This window comes from Vicugna pacos, chromosome 30, assembly GCF_048564905.1.
Source record: "Vicugna pacos chromosome 30, VicPac4, whole genome shotgun sequence".
NCBI classification, from domain to species: domain Eukaryota; kingdom Metazoa; phylum Chordata; class Mammalia; order Artiodactyla; family Camelidae; genus Vicugna; species Vicugna pacos.
The window spans coordinates 22,202,538-22,228,105 of record NC_133016.1 but is presented as its reverse complement, the minus strand read 5'-3'; the positions used below and the strand labels follow the sequence as shown (position 1 = coordinate 22,228,105).

The window sequence follows — 25,568 nt, the reverse complement described above, 5'->3', positions numbered from 1 at the left end:
CTCCAGTGCTGCCTGGGAATTAAGTGCACACATCAATCAAGCTGATAAGTCTTATCCCCAGTTAATACATTATAAAATATTAACAAAGTTAAATCAAATGAGTTTTTAGTTTAGCTATGTAAGTGGAAAGCAATTTTGAGGTCTGTTGCATAAAGAATTCCAGTTCCGTGGCAGAGCAGCAAATAAATGGGATTGGGGGCGGCGGGGAGGTTGGGGGAGAGGGGAGACGGTAAACCACCCGTCATTCTCTCGTTGCTGCAGCTGTGGTTCTTCAAGGCCAGCATGGTGGCTTTATCAGGTTTCCCAACAGTTGGATTTTAAGATCTGCTTTAAGAAATAAATTTGTGTTAATATTAGTGAATAAATTTTAAGGCTCTGTCTTATGCTGTGAGCAATTTGTAGTAACTAACAATAAGGCCCTGTAATAATCCAGTATTGGTTTTTACTTAATAAAATATTTAATCATAAATGCCTGAATTCTGCATCTCCCACAGGAAGGCATTTCCATGCCCACTGACAAGAATAATTTAGCAGTTTCATAGTTGAGCGCTTAATTACTCATAATTGTGAAGGGTAAGATGTGATGAATTCTTCCTCGATGGACATACTAAATATTTTAACTAAGTAGATGGCTTAAAGTAAATTAAGCTAGTGAGATCATTTATCACATTGGATAAAAGCAGTTTAAGATGACCGTCATGTCCCGCGTTCCATCAGATAATAGCACACGCGTGACTGTCCCTGCTGTGTGACTAGGCTGCGCTGTCGGGCTGGATGGCAGACTTCTCTGGGTGGGGGTTGGTGGGGTTTGGGGATTTGTTTTATTGTGTTTTGTCTGAGTCACTAACAAGGGTCCTTAGATATGTGTAGAGTTTAGTTCTCAAACTAACGGGAAACTATGGCGTTTCGCTTGGTCTGAGAGCATCTGTCCTACGTCAGGACAGAGGGCGGGACTTGAGACATGGGCTGTCCCTTACCCTCACCGTGTGCTCCTCAGGGAGGATGGGCTGATTTGCAGAGTAACATCAGAAGCAGCCAAAAGGTAAAACGAAGAGGGAAGGAGACTCAAGCAGAAAGTGTCTGTACAGCGCTCTGAGGAATTTCTGAATCAGAAGGAAGCCTGTGTTTTGGAGTCGAGGAGAGAGGAGTCCAGGCCTGTGAGGGGTGAGCTGGCTTGTCCCTGCAGCAGCAGGTGTGCGGCGGCGTCAGAAGCCCCGGAGCCACCTGCGCGCCGTTAGGGAGGTTGAAAGAACTTGTCTCATTAAGTTAAGCGGCTTCCCTTGAGCGTCTTATTTGGCTTTACTTCTCTTAATTCTCTTTCCCCGGCGATTTGGGTAAAGTGTCTGAAACCACTAAAGGTAAAAGGTTGAAGCAATCCCCAATTTAATAATCTATCACCTTTCTTTAGTGTATCTGAGTGTAATTCCCAGCAGTTCCTAGCGAATTCATTAGAAGACAGCAAGTCATTAAAAGTTAATAAGAAACTATTTGTTTCTGTGAGTGTGACTAAAACCACTTTGTAAGTCTGACATTCTTTCCCAGTCATAAAAGCCTTGCTTTTAGCCAGTTTCCATTTTCTCTGTCTCTGTAGGTTACTCCTGGACGGGGCGCCTCTGATAGCAATCCACAAAGCCAGGTATTACAAGAGGAAGGATGGCTTAGCCCTGGGGCCTGGACCATTTGTGACTGCTTTGGAGTTTGCCACAGACACCAAAGCCACAGTAGTAGGGAAACCAGCGCAAACGTTCTTTTTGGAGGCATTGCGGGGCACTGGCTGTGAACCCGAGGAGGCCGTCATGATAGGAGATGTAAGTAGACGAGCCCAGGAAATGCCCCGAGCTCCCCTGTCCTGCTGGGAAGAGCCAGCTTCAGACACTTTGAAACTGTAATTGGTGGTATCAGATGGGAATAAGTGGCTGCCTGTGAAGCAGGCTTCCCAGTACGTGTGGGCTGGTGTTCCTGTAAAGAACTGAAACGCTGGTTATTCCTGACATTCTTCATAGTGTGATGAGATATACACAGTTCAAGAGACCATCAAATGCAAGTCACTGAAATGCTTTGTATGTCTTTTTGAAGAAAGCTTCTACACAAATTTAATTTTTTTGGATATTATTTAATTCAGAGAACACCTACCTGTTCCTAAAGAGTTCTCCCATTCTTGATTTTTTCCCTCCCCAGTCAGTGTGCCACAGATAGCTGAGGGTATTGATGGTCTCGGCCCTCTGGGCGGCAGGGCTGGACCTGGATGACTGGTGGCCCCGAGCCGGTGCCCTCCAGCTGTGGCCCCTGTCGGTTTACCCCTGTGTACTGGGAAAACTGTATTTTCTATGTGCGCCTTGAGGGGGAAAGAGCTAGAAAGCGCACTGCCTTGTGGTAAGGAGGTGGCAAGGATTATATTTCAATTTTAAATAATAACGCATTAGTCTGGAAGGGACCATGGAGATTGGCCCAAACCCCCATTTTATAGACTGAGAAACTGAAGCCAAGAGAGGTGGATCTCCAGGCTGGCGTCCCCGTAGCTCATTAGTGGCGCAGCTGGAGGTAGAACTCGAGGCCCTGGGCTGCCTCCCAGGCCAACTACAGATCCCATGCCCTCTTACCTCGTGCTGGGCGAGCTGTGTCACGGTCCTCCTGACTCCACCTTCCCCTTCATTCCACGTCATTCACCTAAAACCCAGTAGGATAATTGCTGGACTCAATACTGTTTTGAGAAACCATCTTTTCGGGAATGCCTTTTCCCCTTGGCAGGCCTTGAGCTGACTTTCCCAGGCAAATGTGTGTTTGGGAAGGTGGATACCTTAGCCTGGGGGACTCCAGAATTCTTCATCCCTGGAGATACTGGTCCTGGGACAGGATGGAAGGTGGGAGGGCACACAGCAGCAGCGTCCTGCTGCGGGGAGGGTCGCTACCCAGGAGAGTGGTCGTTTCTTCCCTCCCTTTCCTTGTCCACGTGTTCCCACCTCCCTTCTCTCTCCCACCCCCGTCTCCACAGCTTCAACAAGGCAAGTTTTGACACAACAGAAAACATCTGAAGTTAGACCCTGAATGAAGATTTTGACATTCTAAGACTCATTCCCCAGGGCTGTTGTTGAATAATACGCATGCTTTTTAAGGGCATAGTATGGGGCATGGTCTGAAGGAACCCTGCTTCTAGACATGAGATGGCAGGATTGATTTTTTTTTAATGTTGTCTTCCAGTTCTTGGATTTTTATTATGTTGCATTTGTCATCACCGTCCACCAAGTATATTCTCCCCTAACTTGAGTAAGAATTGGAAAAGAAGAGCTTTCCCTTTCAAGCTGATCTGTTATCCCCTAGTGTGAATTGAACATCAGATAGTCTCACAATCTGTTTAAGCAGCTGACCTGACTTGATTCTGCTTGTGAGGGACGATTTGATGGAAAGTAAGGAAAGTATGTTACATGGGAGGCAGAAAAGCTGCCTTCTAAGCCTCATTCATTCACTGCCCTGCAGTTGGATCGCTTGCCTCAAAAGCTGCCGAATGATAGAATCCTTTTTTTCTGTGATCTCTTTTAAAAGGAAATAGATGTACATGTGGCAGAACACGAAGCCCTGTAGGTGTGCTTTTCATGCTTGGTTTCTAGGATCATTGCTCTGTTACCTCTGGGACGCTTCCCTTTCCAAATGGGATGTTCCCTCAGACTGTTACCTGTGGGGTTGCCCTTTTTACACCTTCCTCTCTTTCATTTTAAGAAGAAACATGGGGTTACAGTTGGCCATCCCAGCCTAGTAAGTCATTCGATAGGTTTTCTTGGCGAGCTCTGACGGCCCTGGACTCAGTGCTTCTTTGTGCTTTTCTAGGATTGCAGGGATGATGTTGGTGGGGCGCAGAACGTCGGCATGCGGGGCATCTTGGTGAAGACTGGTACGTACCTTCTGTGTAAGCTTTCTCTCAAACAGAACGGTAGGATACACAGTGGCTTAAAGAACAGTCTTTGCAAAGCCCACTGGGCATTTCAATTCTCTTTCTGCCACAAAGCAAAAATAAAGTGGGCTTAGGATCCGCAGGGGAGAAAAAGACAGTGTGAGAGGACTTGTGCTGTACAAAACTGGGAATGTCCGATCCGAGTTGAGAGGTGTCAACACTTCCCCAGAGGTGACCGTCCCAGCTGACAGCGTTTATGGGAGCTTTTGGGTGTACAGATCACGTGTGCGCCAAAAGACCGGTGGTTGTGGGGCTCTGTCAAAATACCTTTTTTTTTTTTTGCACCAGCTGTAAGATGCTGGCGTGGTCTCTTTAGGAACTGGCTGAGTGATCTGATAAAAACTGTGTGTCAATGTTTAATGTTTAAAAAAACCTTTTCTTATCTTTTCACTTACTGTTTTAGTAACTGTTTTCTATACCAAAATTAGATATCCTAAGTGTGGTCCCTCAAACAAATTTAAGGAAAGGGAAAGGACTTAATGGGAAAGACTCAGCTAATAGAGTATCATGACAGCAGGGGACCAGTCGGGTGTCCTGGGTCTCGGTCTCAGCTCTGCACCATCTGTGTGAGACTCTGGCCAAGGCCCTTCACCTCTTTGGGCCCTTTACGAATGAAGGGGTTAGACTGGTCCCTTGTCACTCTTGGTATATGATTCTGTGCAGTTTTCCTATGTGGCATGTAAATAATGAATTCCTTTCAAGGTAAAGACAGAGCAGGTATGAGAACTTAATGGGCCTTTCCGGATAAAATGGAGAGGTCTGCCCCTAAATGGCACCTGCTAAGCTTGGGACGGACAGCACAGGTTTGAGGACGGCAGCCAGGAGTCTTGGACAAGAATTGTCATCGGCTCCTGTCAGTTCAGTAGCAGATAAATGGTTCTGTAGTTGGTTCTATGAGTTCGTATGCCTTTCGGCGATAGTCTGGAGCAATTTTGTTCCTCAGTGAGTAGCACATGATAGATGCTCGGTATGTATTTGCTCCATGATTTGTTAACAGGCTCTTGATTCGCTCTAACCAGAATTTATTTCCCGTTGAGCATGTAAAGCAGCCACCTAGAAGAGATGGGAGCCCCTGGTCTAATGTCATCACGTGGCTTCCTGCATGCGCCCTCCACTCGCCATGTATTCATCCAGGGAAGTACAGACTGCCACGCTGAGTCAGGCCTGAGTGATGGGGGCCTGCCTTATCCACTCAGCCAGCATTATTGAGCACCTGCTGCATGCCAGACACAGGCGAGTTGCTAGAACTGTCACATGTACCTGAGCCTCTGTGTCAGTTTGTACCTTGTAGAAACCCCACTTGTGTTCTGCACGCCCTTGTCTCTGTGGCTCAGGACCTTGATTTTCACACATTTGCCCTTAGACCTGGATCCAGGCAGTGGGTGGTACAGCAATAGTCAGTCATTAACTTACCTATGCGACCAAGCAGGAATCTTGCAAAGGACTTGATACTCAGTGGGATTTAAGCTTGAAAAAAATTTAAAAACTAGCAATAGAGTTGCTTTATGGACCATCCCGTGGACAGGTGCTTTGAGGACACTCAGGTGAGTGAGGCGTACATTCACTGCCTTTGTACATTTGATGCTGGTTCCCTTCCTGTAGGAACTCACAGTCAGGACAGGGCTGGGAGCAGAGGTGTGGGGCAAGGGGTTTTCAGGCTTGGTGTTTGCTGGACAAAGGCTCTTAAAGAGGTAGTTGTGGAAAGCAGAAGAAAGTGTAGAATATGGTGGGTCTATTGCTGGGGAACTGGATGGAGGCAGAGGATACTGGGAAGTGCAGGAGAGTAAACAGTAGGATCACAGAAAAGGGGATGAGAGGGCGAGGGGGGCAGGCGGGCGCAGAGGCAGCGTTGAGGCTGCAGGGCGGCCGTTCTCTTCCCCACGGCCTCGGCTGAGGTGTGTTCTGCCTGTCCGTCCATCTATCCATCCCACCTTCCTTCCATCGTTCTTAAAAAAAATACTGGGAATCGGGTGCTGGGAGTACACTGGGGAATGTCACAGGCCTGGTCGCTGCTCTCGGAGAATTTATCATCTCAGCTGTGAGACCAACATTAAACACACGTGATTCCAAATTGTCATAAATACGGTGGAGACAGAGAACAGGATGCTGAGAGAGAAACAGGGAGGGAATCTCAGTTAGATGGGAAGGTGGGTCTGACCTGAAGCGTGAAGGAGAGAGTCAGGTGGGAAGAATGTTCCAGGCAGAGGGGATGGTGGGCGTGCCGGGAGCGGCCTGCAGCCCATGAGAGCAGCATGTGCTTAGAAGAGAGGGGTGCTGGCTGGGGGACCGAGGCCCTGGTAGGCAACAGTGGAGACTTGAGGGTCTTTCTGAAGGGAATTGGGACAAATCAATGGTATTTAAATAGGGACCATGTGTCGTCTGATTTACACTTGTGAGAGCTCTCTGGGATCCTGTGCTTCCAGAATGGGCTGTTTGGTTGTGGGTCCTGAATCCCAGAGTCTGGGAGAGTTAAGCGGCGTGCTGGGCCCAGGCTGTGAGCACTGAGCGTCCATCCCTCCTGCCCGCCCTCCCCTCCCCAGGCCGCTCACTTGCCGGCTCACACAGCTCCTGCTTGGGAACAGCACGTGCCACTCCCGGTCACCCCCGGGAGCGGACAAGGCCTCTGCCTGTGGGGTCTGGGCTTTCGTTTAAAAGCACTGATTTAGTAACCATTCCTATCTAAGGGCCGGTAGGGAGAGAAAGTGATTCCACCAGTTGTGGAGACGTGAAGGCAGCCTGAGCTGTCAGGACAGCCAGACCTGTGACCAGCCCTGGTGACAGACCAGAGGGCCTGGGAGATGCTGAGTACAGTGTTTCTCTGACTTGCCTCCTTGCATCCTGAAGCCTCCGTAAAAGCCGACTCTCTGGTCATTGTCAGGGTGCATCTGTGGTGGCCCCGGTGTGATGAACGTGGCTTCTGAGCAGTGGCCTCTGTTCACTAGCTTTACTTTCATTTCAGGGAAATACCGAACAGCAGATGAAGAAAAAATTAATCCAGCTCCTTACTTGACTTGTGAGAGCTTCCCTCATGCTGTGGACCACATTCTGCAGCATCTGCTGTGAACCATCATGCGAATCAGAAGCAACTTGAAACGCAGCTTTTCATCATCTGGAATGAGTCCTTGTGCTGTGAGAGCCACCACAGACGGACAGACCCCTCAGCGCTGGTCGCGATTGCGCCGTAACTAGAAGGAGGGGCACTGAGCTGCAGCCCACACTAAGCCTTGCTGGTGCCTTTTGTTTTACTTTGTAGAAGAAGATGAGAGCCAAAGAAAGGGAGAGCTGAGATTCTGTGCCATTCCTTCTGAAATATTCATCAGGTTCGCAGGGCTGGAGGGAGAGTCTGCTGCAGGGAGCCTTACCGTCTGCTGTCTGCTCCCTGGTAAACTGGGGGTGGGGGTGGGGTTCAGGCTGTGAATAAAACGCATTAAAGGGTGCATTAGGTTGTAGTTTTAATATTGAGTTCAACTGTGAGATCCATCAGAAGTGCCAAGTGGGGTGCAGGACAGAAGCAGCAAAATGAATTGTCCTTTAGCCCAAGCCATCAAGTGAATTTGCTTTAACAGATGTTGAAAACTAGATTAGCTACTGTGTTATTCCCAGCACGGGTGACTTCTTTTTCTCTTCATTAGCCAGAGATGACTAATTTAAATTTAGAACCTGATTTTAATTTAAAATAATATTTCCATTAATAACCTATTCATTGCAGATACCTATTACACTGTGTAACAGTTGTTTTGGAAATTTTATGTAAAATTAAAACTATCAGTATTTTACAGATGTTTTAATTAGACATTGTTATTAACAGGAACAGTGCAGAAACTAAAATCAAGCTTTTAATGTCTTATAGACCATGCATTTTTGAGGTTAGTGTCCACCAGGGTCCAATTAACTGTACATTTGCAAGATTTCATTATTTTTGCCTCTGACACTGTGGGGGAAATCTTTCAGAAGCTATTGGGACAGATTCAGGCTTTTATGTACTTGGTTACTACAGCTGTAAAATGAAATCTCGTCCTGTAGCATGGATCATTCTTCTCGTGTCAAGCCCACCAGAATGAGGGGGACTACGTAGGTACTGATTTTCCCAGTCATTTGCATACCGTGATGATCCTGGGCCTTTGCAATTGTCTTACAGGGCTCGCGGGCATTGAATTGTTAGCACGTGACTGTGCATCGCTGTAGTGTTCACCTTACGAAGCGCACGGTGTTAATGAGCTTCGGGTTTTGATGCTTGTTTAGAGATCAGCTTGGTCTTGGATGGGAGGGAGCAAAGCGAAATAAATGGCAGCTCCCTCTTTTTGGTCGTTTGGCGAACACTGTTCTTGTCTTTGCCCCAACTTAGTATTTATACCTCCTGGAGTGGGAAGGACAGCTGTGGTGGGATCACTACCCCGAGGGAAGATGAGTGCGGGGGCAGAGGGCACAGGTCCGGAGCCTCGCCGGCACCTGGCTTCCGTGACCGTGGGCCTCCCGTGCCTCCCTCCCCTGACCTGTGCCGTGGAGATGACGCCGGTGCCCACCCCGCAGGCCTGCTGCGGGGGCCAGATGCATAACCTGTATGTTAAGTGCTTGGAGTAGAATCAGGCGGATGCTAAGTGTTGCATGTTTGCAGTGATGACCGTGCAGAGGTAGCAGGAGTGTCGCATTTAACTGCCTGAAAAAGGCTGGTGGGACTCATCTCAGTTCAGTAGGGAAAGACTTCCTGAGAATTTAAAACAGCCATGTCCTGCTACATCTTACACTCCCTCAGGCCAGCCCCGGCAGAGAGCAGCCCCGGCTGCAGACAGAGGGGCTGGCCGCCCTCAGCTCAGTGATTCCTCGCGAGCTGCTGTGTGCAAGTGCCATGCTGCGAAAGAAGCATCTGAGAAAGGGATTTTTGCCTTGAGTGGCCTTACTAGTTGAGCTGGGGAGAAGACCCAAGGCGGCGTGCAGACGCCGTGTCCCCGCTTCTGTGATGCCACCCTGACCGCAGGATGGGGTGAAGTGCTCCCTCCTCCCACGTAGCTCTTGCTGGATGGCACTTAGGTCTTCACACCTCTCTTGTCCCCACAGCACGGGCACTCAGGTGGTCACCGAGCCCGTAAAAACCAGCTGTGCATGTTACAGGAGTTTAATGCTGTGGGGAGGGAGGGCAACAGTTTCATGCTCGACCTACTGCCCGTAGGGGAGGCCTTAGACACTTAAGTAACGGCCAGGGTGCCCTGGAGACAGGTTAGAGCTAGAGCCCCGCAGGAGACGTCGCAGGTGGGTGAGTGGCGGGAGCGGGCGAGCTTGCCCAGCCAGGAGAAACAGCTCCTCCGCTCTTCTCCACTCTAGCCTGGCCCTGTAGGCCATTAAAATGCTTTTAATTGGGTGTTTTATTTATTTAACAAACAGTATATAGATCTTACTAACTGACCCGTCCACAGTGAAGTTTGTAAGGATAAATAAAAATCTTGGTTTAGATCGAGGTTACTGAAAACCTTCCCAGCCCGGCTGGCCGGTCTGCCTTGGGCCTCATGAGGGAGATTTAACAGCTGAAGAACGTCAAGGACTTCACTTTCTAGCCATTTCTTTTCGAGGGCTGTCTGGTGGTATTGACCCAAGCAAGGATAGTGTTTGCTTCAGCTTTTCTGTAATCCTGTCCTGACCCCAGAAAAGGGACCAAGTGACATCTTAGGACTAGAAAGGGCCGTAGAGAGGCACCCACTGTCAGGAGATGGTGGTTGAGCATCCGCTGTGAGGCAGGTGCGCACTGGTGCGGAGGGGGGCGGAGGCGGGCGGAGGTGGGCGGAGGGCCAGTCCAGTGGAGGAGGCATGGTTGTTCCAGCCTCTTCACTCACCTCCAGAATCAGCTGGTTTTGCGGTGGCTCTGCCTCTGCCATTCTGCACCTGTCAGAGCTGATGTAATGCCTGGGAGGGAAAAGGGGGCTAGCCCATGTCTAAGTGACGGCTCCATCACACACCTGTAGCTGCAGATGTCAGCAGTTCCCTTGGAATGATGGTGTTGTCACCTCACTCCTAGTCTCACGTTTAAAAATCACTGAAGCAAGTTGGACAGGAAAGTCAGAACTCACCCGCGCTGGTCGTGTTCAGCTGGATCAACGGCGTTCACGGAGGATGAAGCCACAGCCCTTGGGCACCGACAGTAAAGAATTTTGACAACTGCACTCCTCTGTGTCGTGAACACACCGACCTCTCGCAGCTGAGTCCCTTATTCCTGGCACCAGTTGTTTGCACGGAGCCGGGTTTGCATGATGGGGTTTTTCCGACATAAGTCACAAAAGCCTTCCTCGGCCTGAGTGCACAGGGCCTTTGCTGACTTCGTGTTCCGCCCGCCATCAAGGCCTGCACCGCAAGCGTGCTGCTCTCCCTAGGAGGCGACCAGAGCAGGGTGCCAGAGCCCCAGACATCATTTATCCTAGTCCAAACTGCTCATCTGTTCAAATCAAACACACTTTGAGGCCTTTTTCCAGTGCTCACCCTAATGTCACACACATCTCAGCGCCTGCTTGTTTCCCTGGCTCCTGTGCCTCAGAAAATCAGACCGTTAAATGCCCCCGAGGGTAAAGCACTAAGGGAGACGGAACAGACTGTATCCCCAACTCCTAAGGTGTGTTCTGGTTGGAAAACTGAAAAATAAAAATACATCTTAAAGTCCAAAGGGCTCTGACAGGTTCAAGATGACTGTGTAAGGAAACCCTCTCAGAGCAGAGGGCCGGCGTGCAGCGAGCGAGATGCTGCGGAGCGCGGACAGCGCTGGTGGCCTTTGTCTGTGTCACTGTAAGGAGTGCTTCCGTCACTCCATAGCAGGGAGAGAAGTCCCACAGCCACGGCGCTAACCCTCGGGCAGGGTCAACAGACAACACCCACAACCACGCAACAAAGAGACGCTGATGAGTGACGAAGACGGAGAAAGCCAGCAAGAGTGAGGGTGCCACCACCTTAGGTAAGTACAGTGCACCCGGGAAAGCCCCGCAGCCAGGACGGAGTGCAGGAGAGCGAGCCGCGGGGAGGCGGGGAGGCGGGGAGGCGGGCGGCTGGCCTCAGTCGCCAGCATCTGAGCGTCAGGAGGTGGCGAATGCGGATCAGCGGCTGGTTTTCCTAGGACGGACGGGCGATCTGGCAGAGTCGGGTCTGAATGTCCGCATCCCGCTGGAGCTGGGTCAGGTAGCCCTGGCCTCTGCAGCTCACCACGGCCCCCGCCCCTTCCGTGTCTTACTTTTCGTGTGTTACTGTGTCGCAGGTTCCCACAGGCGTCTGAGTGCGACCTCTGCTTCAGACGAAAATACCACATGTGGGGTTAAAGTTCCACCAACAGCTGATCGGTCAATCTCCTGTATCCCTTAAACTCACATAACTTTTAATCTGCTTAAAGAAAAAAATAACCAGAGACTAAACAGTAGATCAGTCACTCGTGTTTGCTCATCTCTCTCAAAGCCCCACTGAAATGAGAAGGAACAGAGATGGTATAAACCCACAAGGACAACCCAGAGGAGAATGGTAGAGGAGACACCCGTGGTCGAGAAGTTGCAGTAAGCTGGGAGGCGGAGGTGGATGGAGTGGAAGGCGGGACTATGGAAGTTAAGGCCTTAGAGACGGCAGGCAAGGTGGTGGGCCGCAGTGAGACACAGGGTGAAGATGGAATTCGGCAAATCTCTGCTTACTCTGCGGCAGTCCTGGTCCCCTTCCCCTTAACACCGCCAGGACCAGAGAGTGCGGGAATGGAACTGAAAGTTTATCTGACATGTTCGGCCATTTGGAAGACAATACTGGTGGGTATGTGACAGATCTGAGGATGTTGCCAAATAAAAATAAGAATAAATTCTTAGAAAATTAAGCAAAGGAAAAAACAAGGCAGTTGTTATTTCTAAGAAAGACAAAACAACAAGAAAGGAAATGTAATCCTAATTCACTAGTTGGCTCTGCAATGAACAATGTCATAATAATACTGATTATTGAGTTAACCTGAAACTGTAGTAAACCTATTTGGGGATGGTAGGGAAAGAGGTGGTTGTAATGGGACAAAGAGATGAAAGAACTACATTTTGTTTCATCCAAAGCAGGAAGTCATTAGAAAATGTATAAAACTAACAAAGAAGCAGCCACCAAAATAAAAACATGACCTAAAAACATACGTGCATGAGTGTTTACAGACTTCCCAAGGGAGCGAGGAGAGGAGGAGGGGCTGTGTGGTTGGATTTAGGTGGAGTGTTACAGAGATGGAGGACGGACGTGAAGGTGGCTTTGAAAGTGGATGGTTATGGCATTTGCCGTGAAGGATGGCCAAACCACACTGCTCCCGAATGGAGCCAGAACTCCCGGGCAGTGAGCTAAGAGTGCCCAGCCCTGTCGGCACAGAGCGTGCTGTCCGTGGCAGCTCTCCTGCCCCTTTGCCTGTTCACTCTTAAGGACACACACGGTGCACACTTACCTGTTTTCCAACCACAGCAAATGAACAATAATTGAGGTTCCGTCCACTTGAGATTTTATGAAACCAGAAAGGATGACAAAGGCCATGAGCAAATGGGCTGACAGCTACAAGAAGTGACAGCTGACAGCCTGACAAAGACAATGACCTAAAGGCACAGAAGGCAGATGCTGGAAACTGGTAACGACAGTGGTCCGAGGCGCTCGCGCTTAGAGACCTCGACACCCCGGGTGTCGGCAGTGCTGCGCAGGGTGAGCCCCAGTGGTCTCGAAGTTTCAGTTTCGCTTACACAAAGATGAAATGTCCTTTTGTTTATTTTAAATCCGTTATATAAGGTATATTTTCAATTTGACTACATTTTCTGTGAAATGACATTTTATGAGGCATTTGAGAATATTCTACTCAAAGTAATCGACACCCAAAATGTTTTTGCTTACAAGGGTAAAATCCTCTGGACAGTTTAGCCAGCCTGAGTGTCCCTTCTCCTGGAACTTTGTCTTCTCTGGGGGAGTCTGCCTTGCAGGGATGAAGAAAACAAGGCGAAGGAGAGAACAGACGGTGACTTACGGTAGGAAGGTTCTAGGTGGGGAGCGGGTGGCATGACTGAGTGGAAGCCTTCAGAGTTTACCAGGAGTTGAAAGTAGATGCCTGAGGTTGTGGGTTTCTGAAGATGCTTCTAGCTGTGGAGGAAGGCACCTAAGAGCAGGGGAGATGGGATGTCTGTTCTAGAAGCTCAGGTACCCCATCCTAAGCTTTGGCTCCACCAGGGAGCTGTGGCAATGGAAAGAGAAGGGAAGAGCACACGGGATGTGAGATGGGAACAGTCAAAGATGTTAGTAGGAGCCAGAACCCAAAACACTCCAGCTGGTAGCTAGTGGTGGTGGTCTCCTGGCCCCCACTGCTCTTAGCTCATCCCTGGAGACGGTCAGGGACACTCCTGAGTGGGGCTAGTCCGGGAGGGGTTTGCTGCTGATGAAACTGGTTAGGGTTGGAATCGGGGAGAACTGATGAGATTCAGAATACTGTCTACAGAAGCGGACTCCGTTTCCTTCCCCGTCTTGAACTGTCAGCTGATCAGGTGGTCTGCCAGGCTTAGCCTTCCGTCGGCCCCCAACGCCGAAGCACCCTGCGCGTCCCAACCCAGCTTTCCTAACCGCATCCTCCCCTTCCAAATGAAAATACCAGTTCACAAACAGGGAGACGCACAAGAAGTTGTTCATCAACATTTTATGGCCTCTCACCGTGAGAAAATCTCCCACCGCACGGCCGCACAGCACATGGGCCTGTAAATTAGAATCCTCGATATTTCACCGACATTGACCATGAAAAAACAATGAAACTGCTTCCAAAATGATACAGCTGTCCAAACCCGTCCAGTCTTCAAGAGTAGTTCTCTCTTTTCTATTCCAAGTATCGCGTCCTTCTATTTACACTAATCAACCGGGCGGCCTCTGCGGTTGTCTCTGTGGCCAGGTCAGGGTACATGTGATTTCAGACAGACTCGAACTCACTTTGCCAGGCTGCGTATCTCTGAGTCAGATTTTTTGCTGAAGGCTTGGTGTGAGCCAGCACATCCAGAAAGTCGGCAGTGGTCACTGTGTCCAGCTGGATCCCAGGTAAGTGGCTGCTCTCTAGATAAAAACACAGGCGTCACGGCACACCGATCGACCTAATGGTGATCGATGCTCTTGAAACGCTAATAGACCTTCTTTCAAGACAATGCATAATGCAGCATTCTTAATGGTTAATGCAGCAAAAGGCAAGACTAAAGAGGGCTGAAGCCCATACACAAAATGTGACTTAAATATATTGTTATAAAGTATTATTTAATATTTATATAGGGGCCGCAAATGGATCCAGCCCAACGTCATAGTGTGCCAGAGAAATAAAAGCCCGAGCCCACAGGAGTTTATCATCTCTAGGGGCAAAGTTGGTCCAAAACAGAACAGCAGAGGAGGAAGGAGTTGAGTGCAGGAAGATTTTTGCCCAAGGAAGGAGTGCTCGTGTAAAGAGCCACCAAGAACAGGAGCAGGGCGCCATCTGCTGGTGAGAGTTGAATTTTAAAACACATTTCTCTCCCGGAGCTCATCTGCTGTCATCCCAACCATACCTGACTGGTGATTTTCAAGGGCACTGAAGATCTTCCTCACAGGCCGCATGGCTGCCTCCCTGCAGACTAGCTTAATGTCCGAGCCCGAGTAGCCCTCGGTCTCCTGAAACAGCCGCAGACCCAGCCATTAGGCAGCAGCCAGGGCGCCAGTGGTGGTTACATTCTTATGGGCAGGACGCAGTATCAGAGCCCCTGTTTGGAGTCTGTATCTGTCACCCGTGAACACTGTATGAAAGCTCCCCAGGTAAGTGATGTTTGGGGGGAGAGAGGCTGCTAACGTGTGTGGATAACCTCAGAAGCTGGGTAATGAACACCTGCCTAACAGCATCCACGTGCAAGGGGCAAGATGCTGGCGAAGGTCTGGACCACCCAAGTCAGCCTGACGGGGCCCTTGTGCCCAAGTCCAAGAACGACCAAACTTGGTAGGCACTTTCCTTCTTGTATGTGAGATCACACCCGCTTCGAGGAACATCAGAGAACATCGTGTTCCAGTGTCCACTCAAAGAGGCAACGGTACCACTGACAATGGGGGTGACAGGCAGGTACCTAAAGCTTCTCCGTCTGTGAAAGACTTTCACTGAACCGTCACAGCAGCCCTGCGGCATATGTGTTACCAGCTTGCAGATGAAGAGGCTGAGGCTCAGAGAGTCAGTGACTCCCCTGAGGTCACACAGCTAATAAGCAGCGGGGCCAGGATCTGACCTCAGTTGCTCTAAGTCTAAACCCCATGCTACTTCCACAACATCACATCTCTCTCTGCCCAAATGTTTCCAAGGGACAGAGCTCACTGTTTCATGAAGGAGAGGCCCATTGCGTGGTTGGGATCTTTTCTAAGTGACTCAAGGCTCCAAACAGCTCACGAGAAGACCCTGCCCCTCAAGAAACTGTCACGTGGCCACCCCCCTGACGGCAGAGGCCCCGGGGCAGCTCACCCGGCCCAGCACGCTGTACTCCAGCTCCGCGCGCAGCTCCAGGGCGCTGCTCCTGCTCACGGGGGGCAGCCAGTGGTGGATCATGGCCTGCCTGGCCTCCCGGCTGGGGAGACCAACCAGAATCCGCTTCTCCAGGCGGCGCAGCATGGCGTGGTCCAGCTCCCTGAAACCACGCCAGAGACATGAGCTGCCTGGGGCGGTGGAGGACTCACTTCTTAAGCAACAACTCTATTTGAAGAACAAATTTAGCATTGCAGGAGACAGTTCCACCTCTTACCTGTGACTGCATCTATCCTGGTTGGATGGGGCTGTCACTGCATGCTGTTTGGGAGAAATGGTTAAAAAGAAGAAAAAAAGAGAGAGAGGAAGGAGGGAGGAAGGAGAGAGAAAGAAACAGAGAAAGAGAAAATAACTCCCCCAAATACCCCATGTGAAGGAGGTAATTTTAGGCGACAATTTGAGGGGAAATAAATCACAACCACCACTCCTGTAAGCGTCCTCATTGCACGTGTCACATCAGTTATTCAGTCTGATCCTGCCAGCGAATGCATTCTTGCTGGCAGTCACTCGGGCACTCTGGGAAGTGTGTGAATCCTTCGCAAACTCATGAGCGCTTCCCATTCTGGCCTGAATGGCTACCTCACGCCACTGCTTTGGTGAACTCAAGAGTGAATGCGCCTTCCGGGGTGCCCAAGGCAAATGCAGCCCTTTGAGACCCTCACTCCTGCTCCTCCCAAAACACTGTTGGGCCAGGTTTATGCACTTTTGCGTCTGCAGGCCATTTCCTGAATGTTCTTAGTACACAAATTTCAAGCAAATAGAAAAGTAGACTAAAACAGCGAATGTCCACATACCTGCCTACCATCCTGATGCAACAACAGTTAGCATTTTGCCATATCTGCTTCATATCTATTTATCTTTTCCTGCTAAATTATTTTGGTGTAAATTACATCACGAACCCCCACCCCCAAATGCCTCATATGCATTTCCCCAAGAGGACAATTTCTTACATAGCTACAATACCACCATGACGCTAACAGAATTAACACTGAGTGCATAATATGTCTAATGCTCATTCCGTAGTAAAATCTCTCCAATCACACCCAAAATATCTTTTCCAACCAAAACTCCATCAAGGATTATGCACTGCATATGATTATGTCTCTTAAATGTCTTGTAATCTAAAGCAGTCTCCTTGTCTCGGCTCCTTTTTGAAGAAAACAAGGCTAGTTGTACAATGTCCCCAATTCCGGATTCACCTGAGGTTTTGCTCACGGTATCAGGTAAACTGGCTCCTCCATCCCCTGTCCTCCAAGATGGAAGGCTCGATGTAAAAGCTTAATTAGAATCAGGAGAAACATTTTTGGCAAGTATATTTCATAGATGATGATGTTTTCATATTTGTTACATTGGGATCCACATATTGGTGTGTCCCAGCTAGTGATGTGGTGTTTAATTACTGAGATCATCTGGAGACCACAGATCTCTTCATTGCATGATCTCTCATTCACCTCTGTGCAAGTAAGTAACTATTCTACATATAGTATTCTGGCACCATGTGAATACCTCGCTTCCCATTCCCTTTCAACTAGTTCATGGTCTTTGAATCAATTATTTCATGAGAGGTGTGCAAAACAGCAATTTAAAATTGTTTCCATTCCAAATGTGTTATTTGGAATTATTATTTAAAGTAGAGCTTTTCCTCATTAACTGGGGCTCTTTGATTACCTTGAGTTACAACTCCTATTAAAAACAGATTTTATGTAGGTATACACATGACTGGGACATTGTGCTGTACACCAGAAACTGACACATTGTGACTGACTGTACTTCAATTTAAAAAAAAATCATTTTGTGCTGGAGAGGGTGTGGAGAAAAAGGAACCCTCCTATCCTGGTGGGAATGTAGTTTGGTACCACTATCGTGGAAAACAGTATGGAGATTCCTTAAAAAACTGAAAATAGACTTACCCTATGGTCCAGCAATCCCACTTCTGGGCATATATCCAGAGGAAACTCTAATTCAAAAGGACATATACACCCCAATGTTCATAGCAGCACTATTTACTTGCTTGGAAGCAACCTAAATGTCCATCGACAGATGAATGGATAAAGAAGTGTGTGTGTGTGTGTGTGTGTGTGATGGAATACTACTTCGTCATAAAAAAGAATAGAATATTTGAGCAACAGGAATGGACCTGGAGATCGTCGCACTAAGTGAAGTCAGTCAGAAAGAGAAAGAAAAGTACCATATGATATCACTTATATGTGGAATCTGAAAAAAAAAACACAAATGAACTTACAAAACAGACAGACTCATAGACATAGAAAGCAAACTTATGGTTACCAGGGGGGAAAGGAGGTGGGAAGGGATAAATTGGGAGTTCGGGATTTGTAGATACTAACTACCAGATAAACAACAAGGTCCTGCTGTATAGCCCGGGGAACTATATTCAATACCTTGTAATAGACTATAATAAAAAGGAATATATATATGCATAAATAAATCACTGTGCTGTACACCAGAAATTAACATGACATTGTAAATAGACTACACTTCAATTAAAAATTAGTGAAAACAGATCATTTTGAGTGTGTCTGTGAACTCCTTATATGTTAAATTTTCAGGTCCCAAGATGGGAGGGAAATCCTTGTTTGATTTTCTAGTATGGAAACTGGAGGTGCCTATGTGTCAGTCTGGCTTAGCCTCTAATAAAGAGGAGCAGTGAAAACACTGTAACCAGATTTTCTCGTTCATGAAGACACCAGGAACTTCCCCAACACCCTCCCGTTTCTCTTACTCTCACCCTGAATCTATGTCATGATAGTTCCTTTTAAACTGAAAACATGAAAACACCTTTCAAGGTAGCGAATCTGAACCCTGAATTGGAGTGGCCAGATTTCTTAAAAGATTGTGACTTTTCATTACTTATTATTCCTCCGATCCTGGGCAGAGAGTCCACATCCAAGGGCTTTTTTTTTTTTTTTACCAGCAATAACAATTTCCTATTTCTTTTTCTCTTTTGCTTTGTTCTCTGTCAGCCTCACCCTGTTGAAATTCATCTCACATCAGAGACTCAGCCACCTGCACCACCACGCCCCCCTCAAGGCCAACATTTATATTGCAGACACAGGGTCAAGGGAACTTTGCAGACCTCTGGGAGATTGTTTTTTTATATTTGAAATATTAATAAAAGCTGATGCCTAAATAGCACTCACCGAGTGGCAGGCACTGTTTGAAGGATTTCTCAGATATTAATTAATTTGCAGAACGACCCTGTGAGGTAGGTCTCCTATTGTTATCTCCATGTAAGATGAGGAAACTGAGGCCCAGAAGTTGAGTAGCTAGCTTGCAGTCAAGGCTAGTGAATGGCGGCTCTGAACTTGAACCGGAACAGTGAGGTTCTGCAGCCCGTGCCCGTCACGGGGGCAGTCACCACGGCAACTGCAAGGAGACTCAAAGTCACATCACGGGGCAATCTCAGAACCCTGAGAGCAAACGGAGGCTCATAAAAGCTCCCAGAGAGAAAAAACGGGCTGCACACAATGGATGGAGAAGACTTCTCATCAGCAGTGTGAGATGACCAAAGAAAATTGAGCAACACCTTCAGAGTTCTGAGGAATAATACTTTCCAGCGTAGACATCTGAATCTTGATCAAATCATCAATTAAATGGAAAGCTAGAAAAAAGAGATTTTCAACATGCAAAGCCTAGAAAGATTACCTCCCATGTCCCTTTATCAGGAAAGTACCAATGGGAGAGAGAAACCAAACCAAAGGGCCCCAGAAAGAGAAGGAAGTCTGCAGGACAACGAGCGGGGTCCCGGGAGCAGAGGACAGCCAGCTCAGCCTGGAGCCGGACAGAAGGCTCTGGAAAACACGTCTCCAAGAAGATGACACCAACTGGACGCCGGGTACGTCCGCGGGAATCCAGGCTGGCTGTAGCAGCAGGGAGCTGGGCCTGAAGCAGCGGCAGGAGGCGGTGAAGTGAGCCGCGCAGGGTGGGCCGAGGAGAGAGAAGAGAAACCGTGGAAGTCACACTTAGGGGCTCAGTTCAGAAACGCCGACCACCTGCCCAGTGCACTGTCACTGCGACGTCTCCAGCACACAGGAGCGACGCCGACGACAAACTCCCTGCTTCTAAGTGAACAGAGGAGCGGTTTGGTCCGGGGGACGGCATGCATGTTGGTCCCCTAAACTCCAAGGATGAGATAAGACTTGAGAACCCCAAACTGGAAACCAGGGAGGAAGAGAGAATAAGGCGAGGAAAAGGCAGAGCCGGGGTGACAAGCAGGTGCCGTATTTCTTCCAAGGCCTTTCCTTGGACCAGCTGCCCCTCCAGAAAGGGCAGGGCTGCAGAAGGCGGGCTGTTTGGCAGGAGCACCTTCAGGTCTCCCCGTCCCGGCCAGAGCGACTTCGTGTTGAGAGGGAGGCCAGATCCCCGAACGCGCTGGGAAAATGGGAGTCCAGGTGGGAAACCGGTCCCTCACTGCAGATGGTCGTATTGATCAGCTAATGCCCTAAAGCAAGAGATTTACCTCAAAACTGCTTGTGGGCACAAAATAAGTGCCACTCGCTGACAGCGGGGCCTGATGAATGCACTTTTAATGACATCAATAACAGTAGAATCATACAGGGGAGGAAACAAAAGGACAAATGCAATGTACCCAGGAATCATTCTTTATGTCAATATGTTTATGTGAAAAATTTAACCTCCAGCAGCCAGAAAACACTCCCTGTAGCTGCTACACTTTGATTCTGAGACGTTCATTATTCTTTTCTCTCATCTCCTTTCATCATTTGGTAGTTCCCTCACCTCAGAGGTCAAAAGCAACCAGCGAGCGTGACATGTGACACAGGGAAGGCTCGCAGACCTCACCACGGGCCACTGGACCCACACCCACTGCTCTATACAACGTGGCAGCGCCCACTGGCCACCGAGGCAGTCCGCATGGACCACTGAGCACCTGGGATCCTGCCCTAAATCTTTGGGGCCCTCCCTCAGCCCCATGGCCCAGCTCTCCTGTTAAACCATGTTGTTCCTGGAACAGTAATCATGCCAACTCTGACAGAATTTGGAAACCAAACACAATTCTCATTTGTTCATTCTGTAGTTAAAACATGAAATTCGAACCATCTCAGTGTGGGAAGAGAAAAGCAACCTTCAGTTCTGTAGGCAAAGTCTTTGCAGGATGTCCACAGCCAGCACGGAGCGAGTGACCGTGGCGATCCACGCGGAGCAGGTTAAGGAACTGTGGTATCCTCTGGTCGCTGACAGGGAGCCAGCGAAGGCGGCACTGAAGGTGACAGCGTCTCCCGCAGTGAGCCCCGCAGAGGCTGGCTCCCACCTCCACCGCCCACGTGGGCCAAGCGGCTCTGTTTGCTGCTGTCTGAATCTGTCCTTTGCCATCACAGCTGAGGTTCTACTCGGGCCTTTTTCTTCACTGGGAACTTCCACTTTGTCTGCCAAGAGCCAGGGGCTTTCTACAGGCCCCACTCAAGTGCTCTCTGTGCCTTCTTCCTGAAACATCTTTCATCGGAAATGGCCTCTTCCCAATAACAATTTCATTCTGCTTATTGTCGGTACCAGTGCCATGGCCGGCTACAGCCTCACGTCATAGTGATTTGCATTTATCTCTCATCCACTGTCCCATCAGAAGGTCAGCGTCTAGAGGCCAAGGATCATGGACCATGTATCTTGGGTTCCCCCTTCCCTCCATGAGGCAGAATACTTACAACGGGTGCTCAGTAAATACTACTTCGGTGAATGAAGGAACTAGTGGTGCGGGGCGGCTGGCTTCATGCTTCCTTAAAGCTCAGGCTCTACTTGGGAAGCTGATTCGCTTTGTTGAAAATTAGCATTCTATACGCATCACTCGTTTGAATTAACAGAGAAAACCAGCATCAACTTGGGCAGTGGGAATAAAACATTCTATTTTCATCTTTAGTGAAAACAATGAAAATGATGATTTTAGGGGATGACTCATTCCACTCACTTGGCTGGGCGGTGCTTTTGAAGATGAGGTGAAGGACGTAGTCTCTATGCAGGGACTGTCATCTTCAGAGATGCCACTTCTCATTCTGAGAAGCGAGCTCACAAGCAGAAGACAAGCGTCAATAAAATTAGCCTTGCAGATTAGAAGTCCCCATCATGCACCGATGCCATGACACTTCTGATTCAGACTAAATAAGGACAGACCTCCATCCTCCCTTCAGGAAGGTGGAGTCGGGATGAAAATCACGGAATATGACTCCAAACCCTTCCCTCCCCAGTGAATATTCCGCTCGTTCATTTTTGCACCCTATGTAACAACTTGCCAAAGAAACTCAGGGCAGCTGCTCACCTGAGCCTGCCCGCTCTCTACCCTCACTTGACTTTCATAACCTCCCTGTCTCTTCTGTGACAAGAAGAGAACCTAATCACCGGCAACACAGTCGTCACGTGTCTGCCCCGTTGCACCTACGAAACCCTGTACCACACACTTCTTTCCTGGTTGTATCAGAGTCACCCACCAACCACGTGTGGGGATCACGGACTTAATATTACTGCGTGGGGGAGGGGAGTTTTGTAAGGAGAGAAGCAGTTCCATCACCGGTACGCACAAACGTGCCATTGTTAAAAAACAAAATTCAAATGAGTAAAGGTAAAGACCTAACTGACTTTATTCAATGATGCAGGAATCCAAGAGCATCCCGTCCAGCAAACTGAAAGGAGCTCTATCTGAAACGCTGCAGAAAATGCAAGCCTTTTATAGGCAGAAGGAAGTTATCAGCAAAGAGTGGACTGTTTCAGGTAAGGTCCCCTTCCTTTGGGGGACAGCGGGAGTCCTTCGATAGATGACCTCACTAGTGCCCACCAGGTAATTCCAGCCTGACTGGTTAAGGCTACACTCCTGGGGAGGCTGAAACGGCAATTAGATAAGGTACTGAGTCTCAGTTTGGTGACGCAGGCTTATAACAAGTGACTTCATTTGGGGCCTCTTGTCACTTTTTAAAAAACTATAAAAGATTTTAAAAGCCTGAAAGCCTAATTGAATGTAACTGCAATGAAAGATGCAATCATCAGATCAGAGTGAATGAATGCAAACCAGTTTCCCAGAAGGCTTTCAAATTGAACACCGGTCTGATGAAATGCTCCTTAAGGGAGGAATTCTGGGGTCAAATGAAAATGGAACATACTGCTTTCTCATAGCTTTTCTTGGAGAGTCACAACACACAACAGCATCTTAAAGACGGTGAGAAGTCCTGCCATGGGGGAAGTCAGCTGAACTCTACTTAACTCAGAATCTCTTGAATTTATTAGACATTAGACCCATTTTTTGGACTATGCTTACTGACCTGTGGGAGACCACTCTTGGAGAAACATTAATTTAGAAGTGAATGACAGTCAAGGCAGGAGGCTAAAAGGTAGGACCTCAGAGAGCATAGCTTCCCCCTGGAGCCCAGGAGATGAATGGAGTTGTGGAAAAGCCCGGGGTTGTACCCGCTGAGCTCTTCAGTCACATGTGTACCCTTCTGCAGACATCTCACGCCAGACAGGAGGGAGCTCATGTGGGAAGAAGCCAGTTTACACGGTACATTCCTGCCCATTTCCAGTGCAGTAATCTCTTGGATCTTATGCTTTCTTCTCCATATTAAGGTTTTTTTTCAATCCAGACTTTGGTTATTCCAGGCGGGTGATTTTTAAGAGGGACAGTGAAATGTCTAGCCCTTTTGCAAATAGCAAAGAAAAGATGAGTTTCAACACGCTGCACACGTAACCCAATTTTTACACCTTATTTGTACGAACTACCATCAAGTTAAATAGACGTCTAAAGATGGCATTCGCTTTAATGGCCCTGTTCAGTATTTTGTTTCCATCTGGACTCCTGGGCCTGAGTTTGTGAATACTCAACAATTGAGCCGGGTCAAATTAGTCCTGATGGTGCTTGTTAAACGCTCCTTCCATGGCTATTACTCTGAGTGGTAATATTAAAGATGCAACCTTTGTTACTCCTCTCATTGCTTATTTACACATCAAATGACACAGATGAGCTGTTAAATCTTGCTTCCTTCTCATCCTCTCTGTGATGCTATAGATCAGGGAAGGGGCTCCTCAGCGGAGAGGCACTGAATAAACTAAGACACCTCACACTGTCCCACTGTTGAGAAGGGAGACGATGACTAACCCTTTGGGACAGAATGGATTTGTTTAGGGGAAGTGATGAGTTAACAAGCAGTAAATGATGGTCTAGTGCCCTGGAAGATGCTGTAGATGAGAAATAACACTAACCATCAAAAATTTCCTTGGGGATTGTAGGACTGGGTTCTACATAGTTTGGTATGACTGAGTTATTTCCCCAAGAAGGACAGAGTGCTTGAATTAGGTAACTTTATTCCCTCATCTAAGACCTTGAAACCAAAATAAAGGTCTGTCCCAATATTGATAAAAATACACTCTATTTCCTAATAGAAGTACTTGGACAACACGTAGCATGGGACTTTAAATAAACATCTCTACCCTTTGATACAGCACTCCGACTTTCAGAACTCTGTCCTGAAGAATTAACTAGATTTTGGTTGAAGATTTTTATTCAAGGAAGTTCATTTCAGTGTTACTTATAATAGAGAAAGTTGGGAACATTATGTATGTTCAACAGGAAAAGAATGTTTAATGAAATTGTGGTATATTCACATGTGGGAATTTTGGGCAGCCAGTACAAGATCCAATTTTCAAGGATTATTTAATGACATTGGAAATGTTCTTTCTATAATGTTAAGTAATGAAAGCGGGACACTGGCAGAAGCACAAAATGTACAACCTCTACGGAGCGAAGTCTGGTAGCCTTTGTTACAACATCATGCACACGAACCCTCTGACCCAGCAATTCTACCTCCGGAAACCTACTCCAAAGATGCACCAGCAAATACACTAAGAGACACATGCACACCATTACTCACGGCAACAGTTTTTGTAACCGCAGAAGAGTAGGAACAGCCCAAACGCCCATCAGCAGGTGACTGGGATAGACTAGCATATGAACAAGATGCAAAACACGCAGCTAAAGAGGGAGGGAGGGAGGATGCTCTGTCCTTATCTGGAAAGGTCTGCAGAACATTTTCTTCTGGAAAAAATCACAATACAGAACAATTTCCATAATATGCCACCTGTGTGTAAGTAAACCAAGTTCAGTCGTTTTATGGAGTTCTTCAAAAGAAAACTGGAGCCTGTTAGTGGTGCTTGTGATAGTTTGCCTCCATATAATGTCTGTCATTCCTTCCTTTAGTCCAAGAAGTCCCAACTGGGGGTGACTTTGCCCCCTCCCCCAGGAACATCTGGCAGTGCCTGGAGACATATTTGGGTTGCCACAACTGAGGGTGATGTGACCAGCATCTGGTGGGGCGAGGCCAAGGATGCTGGCTCACCGGGGCCCCCACACAGCTAAGAGTTATCCGGCCCAAAATGTCAGGAGTGCTGCGGCTGAGAAATCCCAAGTTAGCTCTCCCATCTCAGTTACGCCAGGTCTGTACCACTGTCGTCATCAAAATGTTTACTGCCATGATCATGTTGGTACTATTTCTGAAAACTCGTTATTGACACATAATCTGCATGGTGGGAGATCTACATAATCTGCATATTAGGATAAAGTGAATAGTAATTATATTAATGTTGTTAAGAACTAACATCTTCACAATTAGAGAAAAGATACAAATATAAAATCAAATAATTTAACTAAAAACCTTGCCATCTTAAATTTGAACGGGACATACTAGTATGAACATGTCTTGAAAATGAGGTATGTATTTCCTAGCTCTGCCCAATCAAAAAGCCAAGAAGCAATGATAATCCACGAGCAAGGGACACCCGTAACTGTGAGACTGTGATCTCTAAAAACAGTATTTCCCATTGAAGGGAAGGAGGGCTCTGTAAATCAGTGCCTGATTCCAGGTCTGGGGCAGCATATTCAGACTGAGCCTGCGTCACCTTGTGCAAATAACAAAGAAGCCTGGCTTTGCCACACCTAACAGCAGGAGAGGCTAAAAAATAGAATCCAAAAGTTGGGGTTCTATTATTAAATTAGGAGGACGAAGTGAATATTGGGAGGCAGTTATCAACCTCTGTCACAGCAGCATGGGGGCAGCCTGATTGGCCTCTGGATCTGCACTGCCCGATACGCTCGCTACCAGC

The 25,568-nt window shown here is 48.0% G+C and overlaps 2 protein-coding genes across 10 annotated transcripts in view; one reads left to right on the top strand and one right to left on the bottom strand.

Moving 5' to 3' along the window:
• Nucleotides 1-8,246, top strand: part of HDHD2 (haloacid dehalogenase like hydrolase domain containing 2) — a 33,496-nt gene extending 25,250 nt beyond the window's left edge. For all 3 annotated transcript variants that reach the window (XM_006217799.4, XM_031692350.2, XM_015250816.3), the window contains 3 exons: nt 1,592-1,808; nt 3,823-3,886; nt 6,906-8,246. In XM_006217799.4, the coding sequence (XP_006217861.1) occupies nt 1,592-1,808; nt 3,823-3,886; nt 6,906-7,009 (385 nt within the window). In that variant the 3' untranslated portion in view covers nt 7,010-8,246. The remainder of the gene's footprint in view (nt 1-1,591; nt 1,809-3,822; nt 3,887-6,905) is intronic.
• A 5,325-nt stretch (nt 8,247-13,571) lies between these two features.
• KATNAL2 (katanin catalytic subunit A1 like 2) overlaps nt 13,572-25,568 on the bottom strand; it is an 89,703-nt gene continuing 77,706 nt past the window's right edge. For all 7 annotated transcript variants that reach the window (XM_072952306.1, XM_006217798.4, XM_031692347.2 and 4 more), the window contains 3 exons: nt 15,402-15,564; nt 14,470-14,572; nt 13,572-13,990 (listed from right to left, as the gene is read on the bottom strand). In XM_072952306.1, the coding sequence (XP_072808407.1) occupies nt 13,851-13,990; nt 14,470-14,572; nt 15,402-15,564 (406 nt within the window). In that variant the 3' untranslated portion in view covers nt 13,572-13,850. The remainder of the gene's footprint in view (nt 13,991-14,469; nt 14,573-15,401; nt 15,565-25,568) is intronic.